Genomic DNA, 20,285 nt, shown 5'->3' on the forward strand with positions numbered 1-20,285 from the left:
GACTCTTCAAGCTTCATTAACGCTCTACGACGGTTCTTCTCAGTCAGGGGGCCAGCAAAACAGATCAGAAGCGATTGTGGTACCAATTTCGTCGGGGCCTGTAAGGACTTGCAGATCGACTCTGTGACCAGCGACAAAGGGGTGCAAGGATATCTCAGTGACAATGGGTGTAAGTGGATCTTCAACCCACCACACTCTTCACACATGGGGGGCAGTTGGGAGCGGCTAATTGGACTGACAAGGCGTATCCTGGACTCTATGCTGTTGAAGGTCGGCCCAGCTAAGCTCACACATGAGGTCCTGACTACATTCATGGCGGAGGTCTCTGCTATCCTCAACGCCCGTCCTCTGGTTCCTGTGTCCACAGACCCTGACTCCCCATTCATCCTGACACCAGCGACACTTCTCACACAGAAAGTCGGAGCCCTTCCTCCTCCCAAGGGTGAATTTGACAAGAAGGACCTCTATGGCAAGCAGTGGAGGCAGGTCCAAAGCCTCGCCAACACCTTTTGGCATCGATGGAGGACTGAGTACCTCCCCACTCTGCAGAGACGCAGGAAGTGGGAAAAGGAGAAACGGAATCTGAAAGAAGGAGATGTCGTCCTCTTGAAAAATGATCAGTTGCAGAGAAACGACTGGCACATGGGTATCATCATCAAGACCTTCCCTAGCACAGACGGGAGGGTAAGGAAGGTGGAGATCAAGACTGCAAAGGATGGGTCAAGCAAGACATTTCTGCGACCTGTCTCAGAGGTCGTCCTACTCCTCTCCCCAGAGACTGACTAGGGTTTATTCTTCTTTAACTCCCCTTGTTAAAGGTGGCATCTTTTTAGATACCAGGCGGGGAGTGTTCTGGACTGAGTTCATTTCATGGGTAATTGGTGTGTTATTTCCTCCTCCTGCCACTAGGTGTCTTGAATTCATGGTGGGCATGTAACACTTAGAAGAAGTCACCTAGAATCTTTGTTTTCAGTCAGACTATTTCGGGGCATGGTAAATTGAGCAGCTGATGAATCCAAACTCATCCTCTTTTGAAATCTCTTGTAGACGCATCGTCTGTGAGTATTTTTGAAGGATATTGCTTGTATAAATATATGATGCGTATATTTACGCATATTGGTAATTTCGTTGAAGTAACAATTGTTGATTAGTAGCTTGCTAGGCTAGTTGTAGGCCATATGCTTGGATATGTGTATTAGATATTGTAGCATTATTATATTGTTATATTATATTATATTATATTATATTATATTATATTATATTGTAGTTACATATTTTATGCTGATTGTGTGTTTTATTTTGTTTCTTCATTTTAGTTTTACACCTTTTGCATGCTGTCAGTTTGAATAAATTTACCAAATCTGACCAGTGTGTTATGGGAGTCATCTGTCTGTCTAATTGAAGGAGGGGAACTCTTTAATGAGGGCAGAACAGAGGTAAATATGATAGTGGCTGAGGGAGACATGGTATTACTGAGGTAAATCTGCTGGTGGCTGAGGGAAATTTGGCATTTCTGTGGTAAATCTGCTGGTGCCTGAGGGAAATCTGGCATTTCTGAGGTAAATCTGCTGGTGGCTGAGGGAAATTTGGCATTACTGAGGTAAATCTGCTGGTGGCTGAGGGAAATTTGGCATTTCTGAGGTAAATCTGCTGGTGGCTGAGGGAAATTTGGCATTACTGAAGTAAATATGATAGTGGCTGAGGGAGACATGGCATTAATGAGGTAAATATGATAGTGGCTAAGGGAAATGTGGCATTACTGAGGTAAATCTGCTGGTGGCTAAGGGAAATGTGGCATTACTGAGGTAAATCTGCTGGTGGCTGAGGGAAATTTGGCATTACTGAGGTAAATATGATAGTGGCTGAGGGAGACATGGTATTACTGAGGTAAATCTACTGGTGGCTGTGGGAGACATGGCATTACTGAGGTAAATATGATGGTGGCTAAGGGAAATTTGGCATTACTGAGGTAAATATGATAGTGGCTGAAGGAGACATGGTATTACTGAGGTAAATCTGCTGGTGGCTGAGGGAAATTTGGCATTTCTGATGTAAATCTGCTGGTGGCTGCGGGAAATCTGGCATTACTGAGGTAAATCTGCTGGTGGCTGAGGGAAATTTGGCATTACTGAGGTAAATATGATAGTGGCTGAGGGAGACATGGCATTACTGACTTAAATATGATAGTGGCTGAGGGAAATTTGCCATTACTGAGGTAAATCACCTGGTGGCTAAAGGGGAAATTTGGCATTACTGAGGTAAATCTGCTGGTGGCTGAGGGAAATTTGGCATTACTGAGGTAAATATGATAGTGGCTGAGGGAAATTGTGCATTACTGAGGTAAATCTGCTGGAGACTGAGGGAAATTTCGCATTTCTGAGGTAAATCTGCTGGTGGCTGAGGGAAATTTGGCATTACTGAAGTAAATATGATAGTGGCTGAGGGAAATTTGGCATTACTGAAGTAAATATGATAGTGGCTGAGGGAGACATGGCATTACTGAGGTAAATATGATAGTGGCTAAGGGAAATGTGGCATTACTGAAGTAAATCTGCTGGTGGCTGAGGGAAATTTGGCATTACTGAAGTAAATATGATAGTGGCTGAGGGAGACATGGCATTACTGAGGTAAGTATGATAGTGGCTAAGGGAAATGTGGCATTACTGAGGTAAATCTGCTGGTGGCTGAGGGAAATTTGGCATTACTGAGGTAAATCTGCTGGTGGCTGAGGGAAATTTGGCTTTACTGAGGTAAATATAATAGTGGTTGAGGGAGACATGGCATTACTGAGGTAAATCTGCTGGTGACTGAGGGAAATTTGGCATTACTGAGGTAAATCTGCTGGTGGCTGAGGGAAATTTGGCATTACTGAGGTAGATATGATAGTGGCTGAGGGAGACATGGCATTACTGACGTAAATATGATAGTGGCTGAGGGAAATTTGGCATTACTGAGGTAAATCTGCTGGTGGCTGAGGGAAATTTGGCTTTACTGAGGTAAATATAATAGTGGTTGAGGGAGACATGGCATTACTGAGGTAAATCTGCTGGTGACTGAGGGAAATTTGGCATTACTGAGGTAAATCTGCTGGTGGCTGAGGTAGACATGGCATTACTGAGGTAAATATGATAGTGGCTGAGGGAAACTGTGCATTACTGAGGTAAATCTGCTGGTGGCTGAGGGAAATTTGGGATTTCTGTGGTAAATCTGCTGGTGGCTGAGGGAAATTTGGCATTTCTGTGGTAAATCTGCTGGTGCCTGAGGGAAATCTGGCATTTCTGAGGTAAATCTGCTGGTGGCTGAGGGAAATTTGGCATTACTGAGGTAAATCTGCTGGTGGCTGAGGGAAATTTGGCATTTCTGAGGTAAATCTGCTGGTGGCTGAGGGAAATTTGGCATTACTGAAGTAAATATGATAGTGGCTGAGGGAGACATGGCATTACTGAGGTAAATATGATAGTGGCTAAGGGAAATGTGGCATTACTGAGGTAAATCTGCTGTTGGCTAAGGGAAATTTGGCATTACTGAGGTAAATCTGCTGGTGGCTGAGGGAAATTTGGCATTACTGAGGTAAATATGATAGTGGCTGAGGGAGACATGGTATTACTGAGGTAAATCTGCTGGTGACTGAGGGAAATTTGGCATTACTGAGGTAAATCTGCTGGTGACTGAGGGAAATTTGGCATTTCTGATGTAAATCTGCTGGTGGCTGCGGGAAATTTGGCATTACTGAGGTACATCTGCTGGTGGCTGAGGGAAATTTGGCATTACTGAGGTAAATATGATAGTGGCTGAGGGAGACATGGCATTACTGACGTAAATATGATAGTGGCTGAGGGAAATTTGGCATTACTGGGGATAAATCACCTGGTGGCTGAGGGAAATTTGGCATTTCTGAGGTAAATCTGCTGGTGGCTGAGGGAAATTTGGCATTACTGAGGTAAATCTGCTGGTGGCTGAGGGAAATTTGGCATTACTGAGGTAAATATGATAGTGGCCGAGGGAGACATGGCATTACTGAGGTAAATCTGGTGATTGAGAGAAATTTGGCATTACTGAGGTAAATATGATAGTGGCTGAGGGAGACATGGTATTACTGAGGTAAATCTGCTGGTGGCTGAGGGAGACATGGTATAACTGAGGTAAATCTGCTGGTGGCTGATGGAGATATGGTATTACTGAGGTAAATCTGCTGGTGGCTGAGGGAAATTTGGCATTACTGAGGTAAATCTGCTGGTTGCTGAGGGAGACATGGCATTACTGAGGTAAATATGATAGTGGCTGAGGGAAATTGTGCATTACTGAGGTAAATCTGCTGGTGCCTGAGGGAAATCTGGCATTTCTGAGGTAAATCTCTTGGTGGCTGAGGGAAATTTGGCATTACTGAAGTAAATATGATAGTGGCTGAGGGAGACATGGCATTACTGAGGTAAATATGATAGTGGCAAAGGGAAATTTGGCATTACTGAGGTAAATCTGCTGGTGGCTGAGGGAAATTTGGCATTACTGAGGTAAATCTGCTGGTGGCTGAGGGAAATTTGGCTTTACTGAGGTAAATATAATAGTGGTTGAGGGAGACATGGCATTACTGAGGTAAATCTGCTGGTGACTGAGGGAAATTTGGCATTACTGAGGTAAATCTGCTGGTGGCTGAGGGAAATTTGGCATTACTGAGGTAGATATGATAGTGGCTGAGGGAGACATGGCATTACTGACGTAAATATGATAGTGGCTGAGGGAAATTTGGCATTACTGAGGTAAATCTGCTGGTGGCTGAGGGAAATTTGGCTTTACTGAGGTAAATATAATAGTGGTTGAGGGAGACATGGCATTACTGAGGTAAATCTGCTGGTGACTGAGGGAAATTTGGCATTACTGAGGTAAATCTGCTGGTGGCTGAGGGAAATTTGGCATTACTGAGGTAAATATAATAGTGGTTGAGGGAGACATGGCATTACTGAGGTAAATCTGCTGGTGACTGAGGGAAATTTGGCATTACTGAGGTAAATCTGCTGGTGGCTGAGGGAGTTATGGTATTCCTGATGTAAATCTGCTGGTGACTGAGTATAATACGGCATTACTGAGGTAAATCTGGTGGCTGAGGGAAATATACTGTTACTGAGGTCAATCTGATTGTGGCTTAGGGAGATATGGCATTACTCCATTTAAATTCTTTATAATTGCAGAATACTGTAATTTTAAATAAGGAAACTCAATTTTTAATAATGTCCTGATGTGATGACAACCTTATAGTCAATTCTATACAGTATAGACAATATGTCAAATGTTGAAATGTTGTTTTTGTAAAATATATGCCCATTTTGAATTTGATGCTGGCAAGAAATTGGCTGACCTATTGCAAAACCTATAATCCCCAGTAAAAATCAAGAAATGACTACAAACTCAATAAACCCTAATAGAAATCCTAATGACCTGCTACAAACCCTATAAACCCTAATAAAAACAAATTTTATAAAACCCTATTAGAAACCTTATGTCCAAACTTTTTTAGCAGGGCATCTGGGTATAAGAAATTCTGTAAAACGTTGTCCAAAGTCAGAAATGATTAATTCAGATTACAGTGTAGATTACAGACGTCTGTTCACTCTTATAATCAGGAAATCTGAGACATACCCCACCACAGTCAGTGCTTATGCTCATTCTGCCCAGAAGAGGGCACTGCTGCAACACTTTGCATGTGATGCGCCTCAAACCAAAGGAAGAAGAAGAGAACAAGGAGGAAGAAGAAGACGAAGAGGACAAGGAGGAAGAAGAGCACTACACTGTTACACAAACTGTTCAGACTCAGCTCAGATAGAGACAGAGACAGCAGCTGGTCAGATGGTCAGAGAACTTTCTGCTCATTAGTTTTCAGTCTGAGACAGTGCTGGATTGAGGTGTTTACTGTCTGAGAGGGAAGTCTGTGAAAATGTCCAGCGTTAAAGAGGAGTGTGAAGATGTCAGTGTGATGGAGGCGACTGGACTGAAGACTGAAGACCAGCAGATGGACAGAGGTCAGTGTGGACTCTATATATTCTGCGTAATCAGGGTTAGGAAGGTTCTTCTGGTATGAATGTCAGATAGAGCTCCAACAGATGGTAATACAGAAGACATTTCAGGGGAGACTGCAGATTAAGTGTACACAAGATGCGAGAAAGGTCTTCGTTGGTACGTCATTTTTTATCAGTGTTTAATTATTATTCAAAATGAATTTCTAATTAAATGGATTCTCTGCTTCCAACACACCTGATCCAGCTGTTCAGCTGTTGAGTATATGTGTTTGTGTTAAAGCACGAAAAGCACTATAATGTGCAGATCAGTTGAGAAGCACAGGATTAGGATTAGATAAACTGGGTGTAGAGACCCAGTTTAGGCCACGCCCATGCTTTGCATGCTTTTTACTGATTTGCATTGCACAATTCTATTTTTTGGTTGTAAACTAAAATTAGAAGTCCACAAAAAGGCTGTTGAGTGGTGGGTTGCACGAAAAATAAGATTAAAAACCTGATTCTAAGATGCAAAACAGGGCCAAGAATATGTCATGTAGCTGTTGTCGGAATAAAATCTCATATCTCCAAAATGGTGACTTCACAGGAGAAGGAAAAACATCATTTACTTTTAATGTAAGGCAATGGAACCAGACTTTTTCCCCTCCCCAAGTCATTTTGGGGGGTTTCTTTTGGTCTGTTCATCTTGAAATTTACAATGTAAAGAGCAACAGGCGTTTTCAAATTATGTCAAAAACTGAAAAATGGACATAGGAGTGTTTTCCCACTTGTAAATTGTGCTTGAACGCCTAACAAAGTCATAATTTTCAACTTGTAAACTTGGAGTCCTATTTGATACATAAGTTTGAGTTTTGACGTAACACAATCTTTTACATGAGTGAAAATAAACACACAGATTTCAGTTAATGGGATAAATACGTACCTGATGTGCTTCCTTTAGATCTATATGCCTTTTAATGCATCTATGAATGAGCACCCAAATGAGTGAAGTCACATGTACTGGTTAACCATCTGGTATACAATCCTCCAATGAGCACTCGAATGCAGCAGTAGTTGGCGTAAAGCTATCAACAGTCAGGAGGCCTCCTTAGCCACCCAGCCACAGGGACCTCAGGACCTCATACTATCTATGTCCGTGTGTGCAGCAGAAATTTTCTATCAAGTGGGTTGAAAAGTTAGTTAATTTGCTATCTGAGAATTTGTTGTTAAAAAATGCTATCCAGTACCCCAGATACATTATTTTAGCTAGTTACACTATCTAAGTAATCATCTAAGTTCTGGTGCCGCTGTGAGTGGCAGCCTGTCCATTAGCTCTGTCTTTTGTATACTGTTTTTCCACTTTTCCCTTACTTTTTCTTTTTTCTGTTCACTTGTTTTGCATTTTTAGTGACTGTTTTTTGTAGTATGAAGGACATGGACATGGTTTTCATGCATATGGGCAGAAATAACTGTTTACACAAAAGAAGAGCTGCTGGCGCTTTGAAAAATGGTCGCGCCTGCACAACGCACTCCATTCTGGAGGAGCTATTATCCAAGCCCTGGATAACCAGCGATGTCAAAGGCCTGCTGAACAAGAAGAAGAGAGCCTTTAAACATACAGAGAGAACTCAGTCCAATTGCGAGAGGACAAGGAGTTCTACAGGGTGAAGGTGGAGCAGAAGTTAAGGGAGAATAACATGAGGGAGGTATGGAGTGGTATGAAGTCCATTACAGGTTGCAAGCAGAGGACGGACAGTGCGTTAGACGGTGGCGCAGAGAGAGCCAATGAGTTCAACATCTTCTACAACCGGTTTGACTGCCCTGTTCAGATCTCCACAGCACCTCCATGTCCAGCAGTCACCTCCACACCCTCCCTCTTCTCAGCTCCTGGCACTCCAGTCTCTGTCTGCCTGGATATCAACACCTCATCTGCTCCTACTGATATTCATGCCACCCTCCCAGACGCTGATGGCACAGACATCACAGCCCCAACACCCCCTCTCTTCACACATTAACACGTCAGATCTGACCTGCAGCACCGCTATAGCTCCCCCCCCCGCACATCTTCACTGCAGATCAAGTTAGATGTGAGCTGAGGAAACTCCACACAAGGAAAGCAGCTGGTCTGGACAAAGTATGTCCTAGACTACTTAGGTCCTGTGCTGCTGAGCTGTGGCCGCCCCTACGGCACATCTTCAACCTGAGTCTGCGCTTGGGGAGGGTTCCCACACTGTGGAAGACATCATGTCTCATGCCAGTACCCAATAGGGGGCGACCCAGTGAACTCAGTGACTTCAGGCATGTTATTCTAACATCCCATGTCATGATGACACTGGAGTGCCTTCTCCTACATCTTCTCAGACCCCAGGTTCAACATGCAACAGACCTGGTCTCCTGGCTTACTGACTACCCCACTGGCAGACCTCAGTATGTCAGGCTGAAGGACTGTACATCAGAGAGTGTGGTCAGCAGCACAGGACCACCACAAGGGACTGTACTTTCCCCCTTTCTCTTCACACTGAACACCCCAGACTTTCAGTACAACTCTGAGACGAGCCACATGCAGAAGTTTTCTGATGACACTACCATTATGGGCAGGAGGAGGAGTACAAGACCCTGGTGAAGGACTTTGTGGAGTGGTGCGGTGGGAGCAACCTGCTTCTGAACAGTGCCAAGACCAAGGAGATGGTGGTGGACTTCCACAGGGTTAGGCCACCCACACAGCCAGTCTCTATTGAGGGGGTTGAAGTGGAGAGGGTAATGACCTACAGGTATCTTGGGCAGCAAATGGATGATAGGTTCGACTGGTCAGCCAACACAGACATCCTGTACAGGAACGGTCAAAGTAAGTTCTGCTTCCTGAGGAGGCTGAAGTCCTTTAACATCTGCAGGAAGCTTCTGCAGATGTTCTATCAGACCATGGTTGCCAGCTGTCTTTTCTATGCTGTGGTGTGCTGGGGAGGAAGTATAAAAAGGAGAGACGAGATGCGACTGGACAAGCTGGTCAGGCGAGTGGGGTCAGTGGTCAACGTGGCTGAGGCAAGAACACTACACAAACTGCTCTCCATTATGGAGGATGATGGCCACCCACTGCACACCATCATGACAGGAGGAGCAGGTTCAGTGGCAGGTTGCTGTCACAGAGCTGCTCAATCGACAGATTCAGGAGATCCTTTGTCCCCAGAGTACATGTACAGTCATTATTGCAGTGCGTGTTTCCTCTCAGGTTATAGATCTTATTACAGATTCTTGTATTTTTCTATTTGTATGGTTGCCTGTAGAGAGGATCTGTTATTTGTTCTCCCTGTTATACTGTCTGGACCCTTATTACTATTACTGTACTGTGTTGTGCATCTGCTGCTGGCTGCCAAATTTCCTTTGGCATCAATAAAGTATCTATCTATCTATCTATCTATCTAGATACTAGTTGTGTTAGCTTGCTGTAGGCAAGCTCGCTAATTAGCTACCAAAGTAGGGAGGATTTGATATTAACATTTGATATTAACATATTAAAACACAAATTTGATTCAGAGTGATACAGAATAAGGAGAATATTCACAATAGCAGTGCTAATAATGTGCTGCCTTATAGTAGAATATAGACTTAAGCGTTTTGATCTCAAGTATTTTTATCTGCCTCTACATTTATATTTCAGTATTTAGCAGACACCCTTATCCATAGTGACAAAAAGTGCTTTGTCTATTCAGAGAAAGTATCTTTGCTAGTTACCAATAAGTTAGAGAGAAAGTTGGTCCTGACCTCAGATATGGCTGGAAACCGAAGTCTGTGTTGTTACTCAGAGAAAAAGGAACAGAATTAAACACAGCGCAATACTTTTCAATACGTGCAGTACAATAAAGACAGTGCTCACGTAAGTAAAGAGATAAATACACACATAAAGAGATGTGTCTTCAGTCTCGGATTGAAGACCTTGAGAGACTCTGCTGTTTAGATAGCCAATGGGAGTTTGTTCAGGACTCCAGCACAGAGAAAAGCCTTCATGCTTGTCTTCCACATCTCTTGAAGGATGGCGGGTCAAACCGAGCTGTACTTGGGCTTCAGGTGAAGTTCGAGATTTCACCATTGCCATCAAGTCGGTACGTGGCTGAACTTGGGCAGATTGAAGACGAGCCGTGCTGCCACATTCTGAATGAGCTGCAGAGGCTTGATGGCCTGCATGGGAAGACCACTTGAGATGACCAGAGACTGCACTAGCACCTGGGTAGCCTCTCGGGTGAGCAAGGGTCGGATCCTACGGATGTGGTACAGGAAAAATCTGCATGACCGAGTTAGGTTTGCTTTATGAGCTGAGAACGATAACTGGCCATGCAGAATCACACCAAGGTATCTCATGATTCGGTCAAGTAATTGGACAAAAAAGTCCTGGCCGATCACTCTGTGAGGTCAGTTTTTCACAGCGATTTCGGGATAGAAAAGGGACACTGTGGAAGTCAATCTCTATATATCTGGCCCTTCCTTCAAGCCGAAAGGGTACTGAAATAGCCCAGTGTTCACATTATTTTCCAGCCTCGCAGTCCAGCGATTTCCAAATTACTAGTTTTTAAACTAGCTGGAATGTTTACCCCCACAAGGGGCATGGTTTTCCCTCCAAAGACGAAACGCTCTGGGTCTCTATTGGAATGAGATTGCTCGAGGTGGGGGCAGGAAATGGTTCAGCACAAACACGGACATAAAATCACTACTTATTGTATTAATGTTAATTGAATTTATTATAAAAGTTGTACTGTCTTCCTAAATCCCTCTGTTACTTCTTTCCTTTGACCTCTTTTTCCTCAAATCTGACTTAAGTTTTTCTCTTTAATAAGCCTTTTCTTTCTCCTCCACTGCTTAGTTTTTTTAAAAATTGAAGTGAAACTTGTGTTTGTGAAAGGCGCTATGCAAATGTGACTTATTCTTATTATCATTATTATTGGTAGTAAATAAATGCTTTTAACCACAAATGCGTGCTTAAATGTCTTTTGTTCAGTTTCACATCAATTGACTGGAACAGACCTTATGCATTTAAGACCCAGATTGTCTTTATATGACTTTTTCAGCTAGTATTTGTTTGATTTGCAAGATTTTTCATTTGATTAATATAACTTGTTTTCCTTCTTTATTACAGAAGAAGTGCTACGAGAAGACATCAAAGAGGAACATGAACCAGAACTGACTCTGTTTCAGGAGGAATATATTTCACAGGGATCTCACCAAAACACCGAGCCTGGGAACAACGTCAGTAATTCCTTCCACCACAAAGATCACCCGAGAATCCATACTGGAAAAGAAGCTTTCAGCTGTTCCCAGTGTGGGAAGAGCTTCACCTCTGCGAAAGCTCTGAAACGCCACATGGGCGTCCATGACGGAACAAAACCTCACCAGTGCCCTCAGTGTGAGTGGAGTTTCAAACGATTCCCGGATTTGAAACGGCATGAGAAAACTCACACCGGAGAAAAGGCTTTCCCTTGCTCTCAGTGTGGAACGCGCTTCTCCTTACCAAGATTCCTTAAAACCCACATGTTGATTCATGACGGAGAAACGCCGTTCACCTGCTCGCAGTGCGGAAAATGTTTCTCGGCTCCAAGCCATCTTGAAAAACATGCAAAAATTCATACTGGAGAAAAGCCGTTTACCTGCTCTGAGTGTGGAAAACACTTTAGACAATCCTGCAGCCTTAAAATTCACATGATGATTCATACTGGAGAGAAACCATATACCTGCTCTGAGTGCGGAAAAGGCTTCTCAGTGCCAAGCCATCTCAAAAAACATGCAAAGGTTCACACTGGAGAGAAGCCGTTCGCTTGCTCTGTATGCGGAAAACGTTTTACAAAAGCATGCAGCCTCAAAACCCACATAATGATTCATACTGGTGAAACGCCGTTCTTCTGCTCAGAGTGTGGAAGAGGCTTTCCAACTCCGTCTGGCCTGAAAAGCCACCTAAAGATTCACACTGGAGAAAAGCCTTATACCTGTACTGTGTGTGGGAAGAGTTTTTCAGCATTGCATATTCTTGTAAACCACATGAGGATTCACACTGGAGAAAGGCCTTTTATCTGCTCTCACTGTGGAAAATGCTTTAAGCAAGTTAGCACTCTAAATAAACATAAGAAGAGATTTCACGAAACTGGGTAGGTCAGTTGAACTCTCTTAAAAATAGGTTCCAAATACTATTGAGTACAAATACAGATGGAACAACGACAGATAATTCCACACACCCATTTTCTTTTCATTTGGGGGGTGCTGGAGTCTCTCAGTGGTCTGTGGTTGGAAGGCAGAAAACACCCTGGAAAGGTCAGTAGTCCATCGCAGGGCAGACAGACAGACAGACATATATTCACACACACCGAGGGGCAATTTAGTATCTTCTGTATGTCTTTGGACTTTGAGAGGAAACCGGAGAACCCGGAGGAAACACATGCAGACATGGGGGAGAACATGCCAACTCCACACAGAAAGGAATCTGGTTGCCCGGCCAGGGAATCAATCCCAGACCCTTCATCCTTCACCATGGCACCCCAGATAAACTAGTACCGGCCCCAGGGCTAAACGTGGACTGTGGACAGCTTTTAATTGGCCCTTTAAGGGTGTGTTATAAGTGACCCACCAGCCAGTTCGTTGTAGTTTTTCCCTTCATCTAATGGTGGTAGCACTGCTGCAAAATTACAGCGTAATGCTCCAAATTAGATAAAGTTAAATAGCAGTTCTTCCCTGATTAGACCAATTTTACTTAATGACACTTGTTCAAAGGTACAGCTATAAACAATCTTATAAAAACTGAAATTTGGGAAAATGGAAATATGAATACTTTTTCCATTGGGACCCAAAGCTAAGTGTGAGTGCCTCAAATGTCAAAAGACTGTAATGAATTTAATATCAGTAGTCATTTCAACGAACATTCAGGAGAGGGCAGAGAAACTAAACTGTGAGCTCCCAGAGTTTCACAGCACCAACTTATCAGAGACATTTCAGTAGATCATTAAATATTAACTGTATCCGATCAAACAGAAACTTGGCTATTTATCCCATTTATTCTGCTCTTCTTGTTTCATAAAGTTTACAAATTTTAAAAATGAGCAAATTCCGAAATTGTTCTGATCAATCAAACAATAAATGAACTCATGCATCTTTTATACAGTGATAGGAAACACAGTAGCTTACAGAAAGCTCAGATAGTTCTATGCACTAATATTTTGAAAACTTCTGTAAATAATATTTCAGCCTTGCGTATTTGATATATGATCAGGCCCTTTCTAAAAAACATTTTGACACCCCTGGTTATGAGAATAAGTACACTATATTGCTAAAAGGAAAATATATTGTCACACATCCAAATCATTGAATTCAGGTGTTCCAATCACTTCCATACCAGACATACAGGTCAACGCCATTTTTGCATTAGCGTTATAAGAAGCACCGAAACGCAGTCCAAATAAAAAAAACCCAGTATATCCATTTATTGCGATTTTTAGTTTTCTGCATAATTTGATCCAGGCAGCTGTCTTTGACATTGTGTGAAACTTTTATGAATAATGGGCCAATAGAAATCCTCCAAAATTGCATTGGATAAAATATTTTTACATTAAAAGCAAAGAATGTTTTTGCTCTCTTGTAAAATGATTATTTTGCAGATACTTGTTTGTGATGACATCATGCCTCAGTTTGACAGTCTCTAGGCAAACCAAGTTTCTTAAGCTGTCTTATGAAGAAAAGCCCCCAACAAGACAGCAGTGGCACTCTCCCACTTAAGACATCAGCTGATGTTTGTCTCCAGGAACTTTACCTTTTAAAATGTCAGGCTTTTAATTCAGCTTATTATTCAGTAACTGCAGACACTTCATTGCGAACTGGCTGAGATATTCGTAGATTATAAAAATGTGTGATAAAACTGGGCCCTGGCCATTTAAGTGATATAGGCAGCAACCCTCTCCGCCTTCTTGCCAGTAACATACCGTAAATACAGAATAAATTGGTACATAATTTCCTGCTTCCTGCCTCACTTTAACATTAGCACAAGACAGTCTACAAATATATGTTTTTCTGCATTGCATCAATTTAAACTAAAGATTAGGGTCTAGTTTCTAAAACTTGTTTAAAATGTTCCTCCACTTTGTCAAAACGACTGATCCAGAATCAGATTTAACACAGTGCAATGTTGCAGTCCTCTAGAACAGCGCCTCTAGTCTCAAAAAGCTAGAAGGCCAGTCTTTCCCTGCTGATGATTCGCTAACAGAATTATGGAGGTACGAAAGTGATATTCGGTCCAATTTTGCTGCTGTTGCTGAGTAAAATGGAACATTAAGTCAACCATTTTCAGCTGTCTAACATTTTATTTTCAAAAGTTTTAATTATACAAACTATGCAAAACGTTTTATTTTATTGGTTTAGAAGTTGTAAAATTAGGCTTTGATTCAAACGTGTAGGGAAAATGCCTTGTAACATGCCGTTTTGCAGATAAGATAGCTTATCTAATGGATTTAAGCTACAAGTTAAAGTATGGCTCACTGAAGCATACAACGTAGATGTATGTTATTTTTGTGTTTTATGAGCTTTAATTGTCCTAAGCAGCGTTTAACCCAGTGTGGCTAAATGACTGTATTAGCTACGGCACTAGCACTGAAACATAAGGGCACTGGTGGAAATGAGCGCTATTGCAGCAGAGGCTGCTTATTAAGTGCTGTCTTCATTAAACACTGCCATGTGGTATATGAGTGGAGGTCACATGTTCATACGATAAAACATTTAAACCTTTATGAAATCCTTTATATAAAATAGGATATACTTAAGGTTTATTTTATTAAGTAAACTTTGTTAAGTAAAGTTCAAGTGTATTTACTTCACGTGGTAAGTATACTTATATCAATTTACTACTTGTATAATTGTAAGTGTACTTTTTCAGTTCTTCTCTGGACTAAATTGACAAACCTTTTATTAAAAAAAAAAAAAAAAAAAAAATATATATATATATATATATATATGAATATATATATATATATATATATATATATATATATATATATATATATATATATATATATATATATATAAATTGTGTGTGTGTGTGTGTGTGTGTGTGTACATTTTTTTGTATACTTGCAAGCATAAGCCAAGAACACTTAAGTATAATTTTAGTTAGCAGGTTAGCATACTCATTTCTTGTTTGAAAAAGAAATAGAACACACTTGAATAAACTTCTACACCATTTAAACCACTTTAAACTGTGTGAACATGTTGGCCCAGGATGACTCTTTATATGAGTCATTCTATGGAAACATTTACAGACATATTACACTTGAAGAACATGCTAGGGTTACAATTTATTTATATTTTAAAATAAAGCAATAATTTATTTGAACAATTACACATTCTTGATTCATCAGTTTAGCAATATAGGTTTTAAATCAATCATCTAGAATCCCAAGCACCACAGAAGAGCTTGTCCTCACAGGCCGAGGACATATTTTGAAGAAAAAAAAAAGTTTTTTCTGCAATTTTAACTGCAATAATCTGTACATGACTATGGAATATATGATTTAAATGACAAAATATTATAAAATATATAACGAAAGTCCTCCAGGTGTCGTGTCACTGGTGTTACTGCATCTCTTATTTGTAAATAAAAGTGACACCGATGATGTCACTCGACCTCCTTTGACCTGTTTTCTGTGGATCTATGAAGAAAACCTCATGGTGAGTCCACTGAGTCTCTCAGTTCTCAGAGATCTTCTCATTCAGCTCATGATCTCATATGAAGCTTTTAGCTGATGTCACTGGTGTGACCGACTTTATTCTGAGGTCACTGTGAAAAAATAGAAACACAAATGGATTAAATTCCATATTTTAGTGGACGTTCCTTGATGGACAGCGTGTGGTTTGATGTTCTGTAAAATGCACTGATCATTAAAAACGTCTCTGGTGTTTCCTTTATTATGAGGATCACCAGTGAGGAGCACCAGTGACTCCTATGGACAGTTAGAAAAGTGGACGTTTCTGTAGAATGACCTAGATGTGATAACACACTTGGGGTCCAGGTTTACTCATAAGGTACCCCACCCTGGCCCCATCATTAACCTATATAAGGGAACACAATAAGGGGCCCATGTGATTGTTAACCTGTGTGGGGCCTGTATGGAAATGTTGGCTGAAATGTAAATTTAAGTGGGCTTGTTGTTTTTTCTCTTCTGCTGAGATGCACAGTCTCCCCTCATTGATATTCATACAGATCAAATCTGTGGTCTCTGAATAGTTTAGTCCCATTCAGACAGTCTGATTGACCATCAACAGAGCAGTTAGAGACTGTCTGAGCTCCATTAACTCCGCTGGATTGGTGAGAGAGCAAGAAACACTCACAGCTGTCTGCTGTGAATTGGTGTTAATGTGTGCTGTTCTCTGTGTGTGAGATGCAGCAGTTTAACTGCGCTGTTAGTATAAAACCTCACACTGTGGGCCTTCAGCTCAGACTGAGAGAGGTCAGATGGTCAGAGAACTTTCTCCTCATTAGTTTTCATTCTGAGACAGTTTGCTCTCTGGGAGGGAAATCTGTGAAAATGTCCAGCATTAAAGAGGAGTGTGAGGACATCGGTGTGATGGAGGTGACTGAACTGAAGACTGAAGACCAGCAGATGGACAAAGGTCAGTGAGGACTCTTTTGGGATGAGATAAATTGCTTATACAGATGATTAAGTAACATCCTGTCAAGCAGCATTTGTAGGTAATAAAAAAAATCCTTTACAGTGAAATAAAGCTCTGCTGATTGCTCAACACAGTTAATTCTCTCGTTCCACCTTAAATAGTGCAGCAGTTATATTCTAGCACCTCGGGCACCGTTTACAGTGGAACTGGAAAATTCAGTCGAGAAGCTGAACGAATGAGAAGAGACTTCAGCCTCAAAAAAAATCACCCTCTGAGACAGTAAACTGTTCTACTTTTACAGGAAAGGTTCCTGCTGGAGATGTGAGAAAAGCAGCTGAGCTGAAGATTGAAGCAGAGCAAAGTAAGTCTGTGTTTTTGTTTATATTTTTAGTCTATACTAAGACATTAAGACACACTGAGACACATTTACAGCCAAGATGGTAAAATGTTGTGGCTCCCAAGGTGGTTCGATTTTTGTTGAAAGGACAATCGGCTCTTGGTAACATTTGGGTTGCGACCCCTGCACTAACAATAGGCAGCAGTTTCCATCTGCATGAAACAAAGCAGCACTGTGTGAAACAAGCTAGGTTTAAAAAATGGTTTGGATGAAATGAGTTACACAGATACTGATACGTGTCTCTGCAGCTGATAACACAAAGCATGAAACGTTTAGGAAGTATTTTAAGCCCAATAACTAACAAATTTTAGAAATGAAGTGCTCAAACAGCATTTTCAGAGATAACAGACACTGCATGACATAGATAAACATAGCTGATGCTGTAAAACACACCTTCGGATTATCTTACAAATTTAAAATCACAGCGTTAACAAACAATTATTACTGTCCACCAAGCATGTGGCAGAGTTTCCTCATCTCTCATCTGTGAGGAACATCACTGGATATTTTAGATTATTATATATTTAGATATTTATATTTAGAATGTTTAGATTTTTTCAAGGACAAAATCAGCATAGGGCACCTTGATTGTAGGGAAGCAGCGTCGCAGCAAGAAACATGAGAAAAAAATGAATGTGCATATCGCCCCCTACTGGTTTGACCTGTCAATAACACCACCTTACACCAACATAAAAAGAGCTTTAAGGAGAAGCTTTAAAGATTTTTCTTACCCAATCAATGATGTTCAAAATGCGGCACTGCAAACTGTGGACTTTAGAACGTCTTGTTCTCTTAGAACTGCGAGGTTATTGTTCATTGATGTTCTTGGGAAAATAATTTTTGCAGGATCTGAAATCTACGGACGTCCAGAGTGGTCATGAGCTATGGCTATAAGTTTTCTGGATTGTTATCTTGAGATCACAGCTTAATTGTGTTGTGATCTTAACATAACTTTTGTCATCAAGATCACAAGATAATTAAGTTGTGATTTCAAGATCACAAGATGAAATTATCTTGCGCTCACAAGACAGTTTGTTATATTCAGATCACAATTTAATTATCTTGTTATCTCAAGATAACTTTAATTATCAATTTCACAAGATAAATAAGGTGTGATCTCAGGATAACAACATTTGTTATCTCAAGTGTACAAGATAATTAAGTCATGATCTCAAGATTATCTCAAAACAGTCAAGTTCTTATCTTAAGATTATGACTTAATTATTTTGTGATCTCAAGGTAACAACTTCATCAACTTTATCTTGAGATCAAAAGAGAGTTAAGTCATGATCTCAAGATAACAATCCATAAAATTATAACTACATAACAGCCTCTCTAGACGTCCGTAGAAAACATAACTTTGTAACTAAAAATGAATATATTAGAACGAGATGTTTTTCTATATTTCCTGAACAGATTAATGATATAGTTAATATGCACTCAGTTCCATTGGTCCACCAGAAGATCCAATCACAGATTTCCATTGAAAATCTCCTGGTACTTCATGGTACCTATGTTTATAGTTAGATGACAGAAAAGCTTTGTAAATACTTTGTTACCATTGAGTTGGCACTAAATTGTAGTTTTAGTGAGAATTTTTAAGTATTTTTTTTTTGCTGATCATTGGACAAAATAAACTTGCGTCCACTTCCAGGCAGGTTCATTACAGCTGTGGTTGTTTCAAATCTTCCTAGCAGTGAACTTTGACATTATCGAGGCGTGTAGCTATTTTTTTCTTGTCGTGGCTGATTAATTTTCAGCCACTGATTCAGTCTGTTTTAAGTTGTTAAACAGTTTTTGTGTATGTCTGCTGATGCTGGGGGAGCTCTTATGCAGTACAACTGTATGAAGTACCGTCTTAATTGTTGTTCCTGTTTTTTTTTTTATTGTAGAAGAGATTTTACAACACAACATTAAAGAGGAGCACAAACCAGAAGTGAAGCCTTTTCAGGAAGAATGTAGTTCACATAATTCTCATCAAAGTCCAGGAAGAAGCCTCAGCGATTCCTCCTCCCACCAGAAAGATCACCCGAGAATTTGTGGAGAAGATGTCTTAAGCTGTTCACAGTGCAGGAAGATTTTCATTTCCAAGCAGGCTCTGAAAGCCCACATGGGAGTCCACGAAGGAATGAAGCATCATCAGTGCTCTCAGTGCGCCTCCAGGTTCTCACGCTTATCAGACTTAAAACGACATGAAAAAATTCACACCGGAGAGAAGCTCTTCAGCTGCTCGCACTGCGGAAAGAGTTTCAGGAAATCCAGTCACCTTAAATCCCACACGATGATTCACACTGGAGAAAAGCCGTTTAAGTGCTCTGAGTGCGGAAAAGGTTTCCTACAGAAGAGCCACCTCAAAGCCCACATGCTGATTCATGCTGGAAAAAGCCCGTTTGCCTGCACTCAGTGTGAGAAGAGCTTCTGCACTGCCAGAGGTCTTGTGTATCACATGTACAAACACACAGGGCACAGGCCTCACCAGTGCCCTCAGTGCGGGAAGAGCTTCATACGAATCTCAGACTTAAAGCTACATCAAAAAATTCATACTGGAGAAAAGCCTTTTAGCTGCTCTCAGTGCGGGAAGACGTTTGCTAGATTATGCGCCCAGACAGTCCACATGAGGGTTCATACGGGAGAACGACCTTTCAGTTGCTCTCAGTGTGGAAAAAGCTTCAAGCAGTTAACTCATCTAACAGCACATCAGAGGAGAATCCACAAAACCGTCTAACTGATGGATTAAGAGTTCTAAATATGAAGCAGATAAAACGATTACAGAGATTCTTCCTGCTGCTGTTATTACTGTACATGATGGTACCTCTTTATTCGCTAATGTGAACAACATTGCCACCCAAATGTGTCCATAAAGATTCCTTTTAGGGTCGATACACAGATGAGAAGGTGACAACTGACAAGTTATTCATATAGTATAAACTCTAATGCCAAACTTTCTATTTTTAATAAGAGCAAAACTGTCATGCTGTTGTCAAGTGATTTTCTGGATGTTGGTGTGTTTGTTTACCCATCTCCAAGCCTCTCCTCAAGGAAGCCCAGTATTATATGTAGTTAAAAAGCAGCTCCTGGTTTGACCAACCAGTGCTCAGTAAATTTAGCTCATGATGTAATTGATGATATTAACGAGTCTCTGTGGCGGCTGTGAAGGTGTCCAGGAAAAATATGGACCCGAGAAATTCTTGTTACTGTTTATAGTTTTTCTGTTTATTTGAATTATGAATGTGACTTTATTCTAATGTATATTGTGATAAACTCACTGCTGA

The 20,285-nt window shown here is 41.0% G+C and overlaps 1 protein-coding gene across 1 annotated transcript; it reads left to right on the plus strand.

Moving 5' to 3' along the window:
• Positions 1–5,704: 5,704 nt before the first annotated feature.
• LOC108413447 (zinc finger protein 850-like) lies at positions 5,705–20,077 on the plus strand. The gene is made up of 5 exons (XM_037543371.1): positions 5,705–6,014; positions 11,113–12,116; positions 16,361–16,616; positions 16,918–16,977; positions 18,906–20,077. The coding sequence occupies exons 1-5, from the start codon at positions 5,930–5,932 to the stop codon at positions 19,736–19,738; spliced, it is 2,238 nt and encodes a 745-aa protein (XP_037399268.1). The 5' UTR covers positions 5,705–5,929; the 3' UTR covers positions 19,739–20,077.
• Positions 20,078–20,285: the final 208 nt, after the last annotated feature.

This window comes from Pygocentrus nattereri, chromosome 12 (assembly GCF_015220715.1).
Source record: "Pygocentrus nattereri isolate fPygNat1 chromosome 12, fPygNat1.pri, whole genome shotgun sequence".
Taxonomy (NCBI): Eukaryota; Metazoa; Chordata; class Actinopteri; order Characiformes; family Serrasalmidae; genus Pygocentrus; species Pygocentrus nattereri.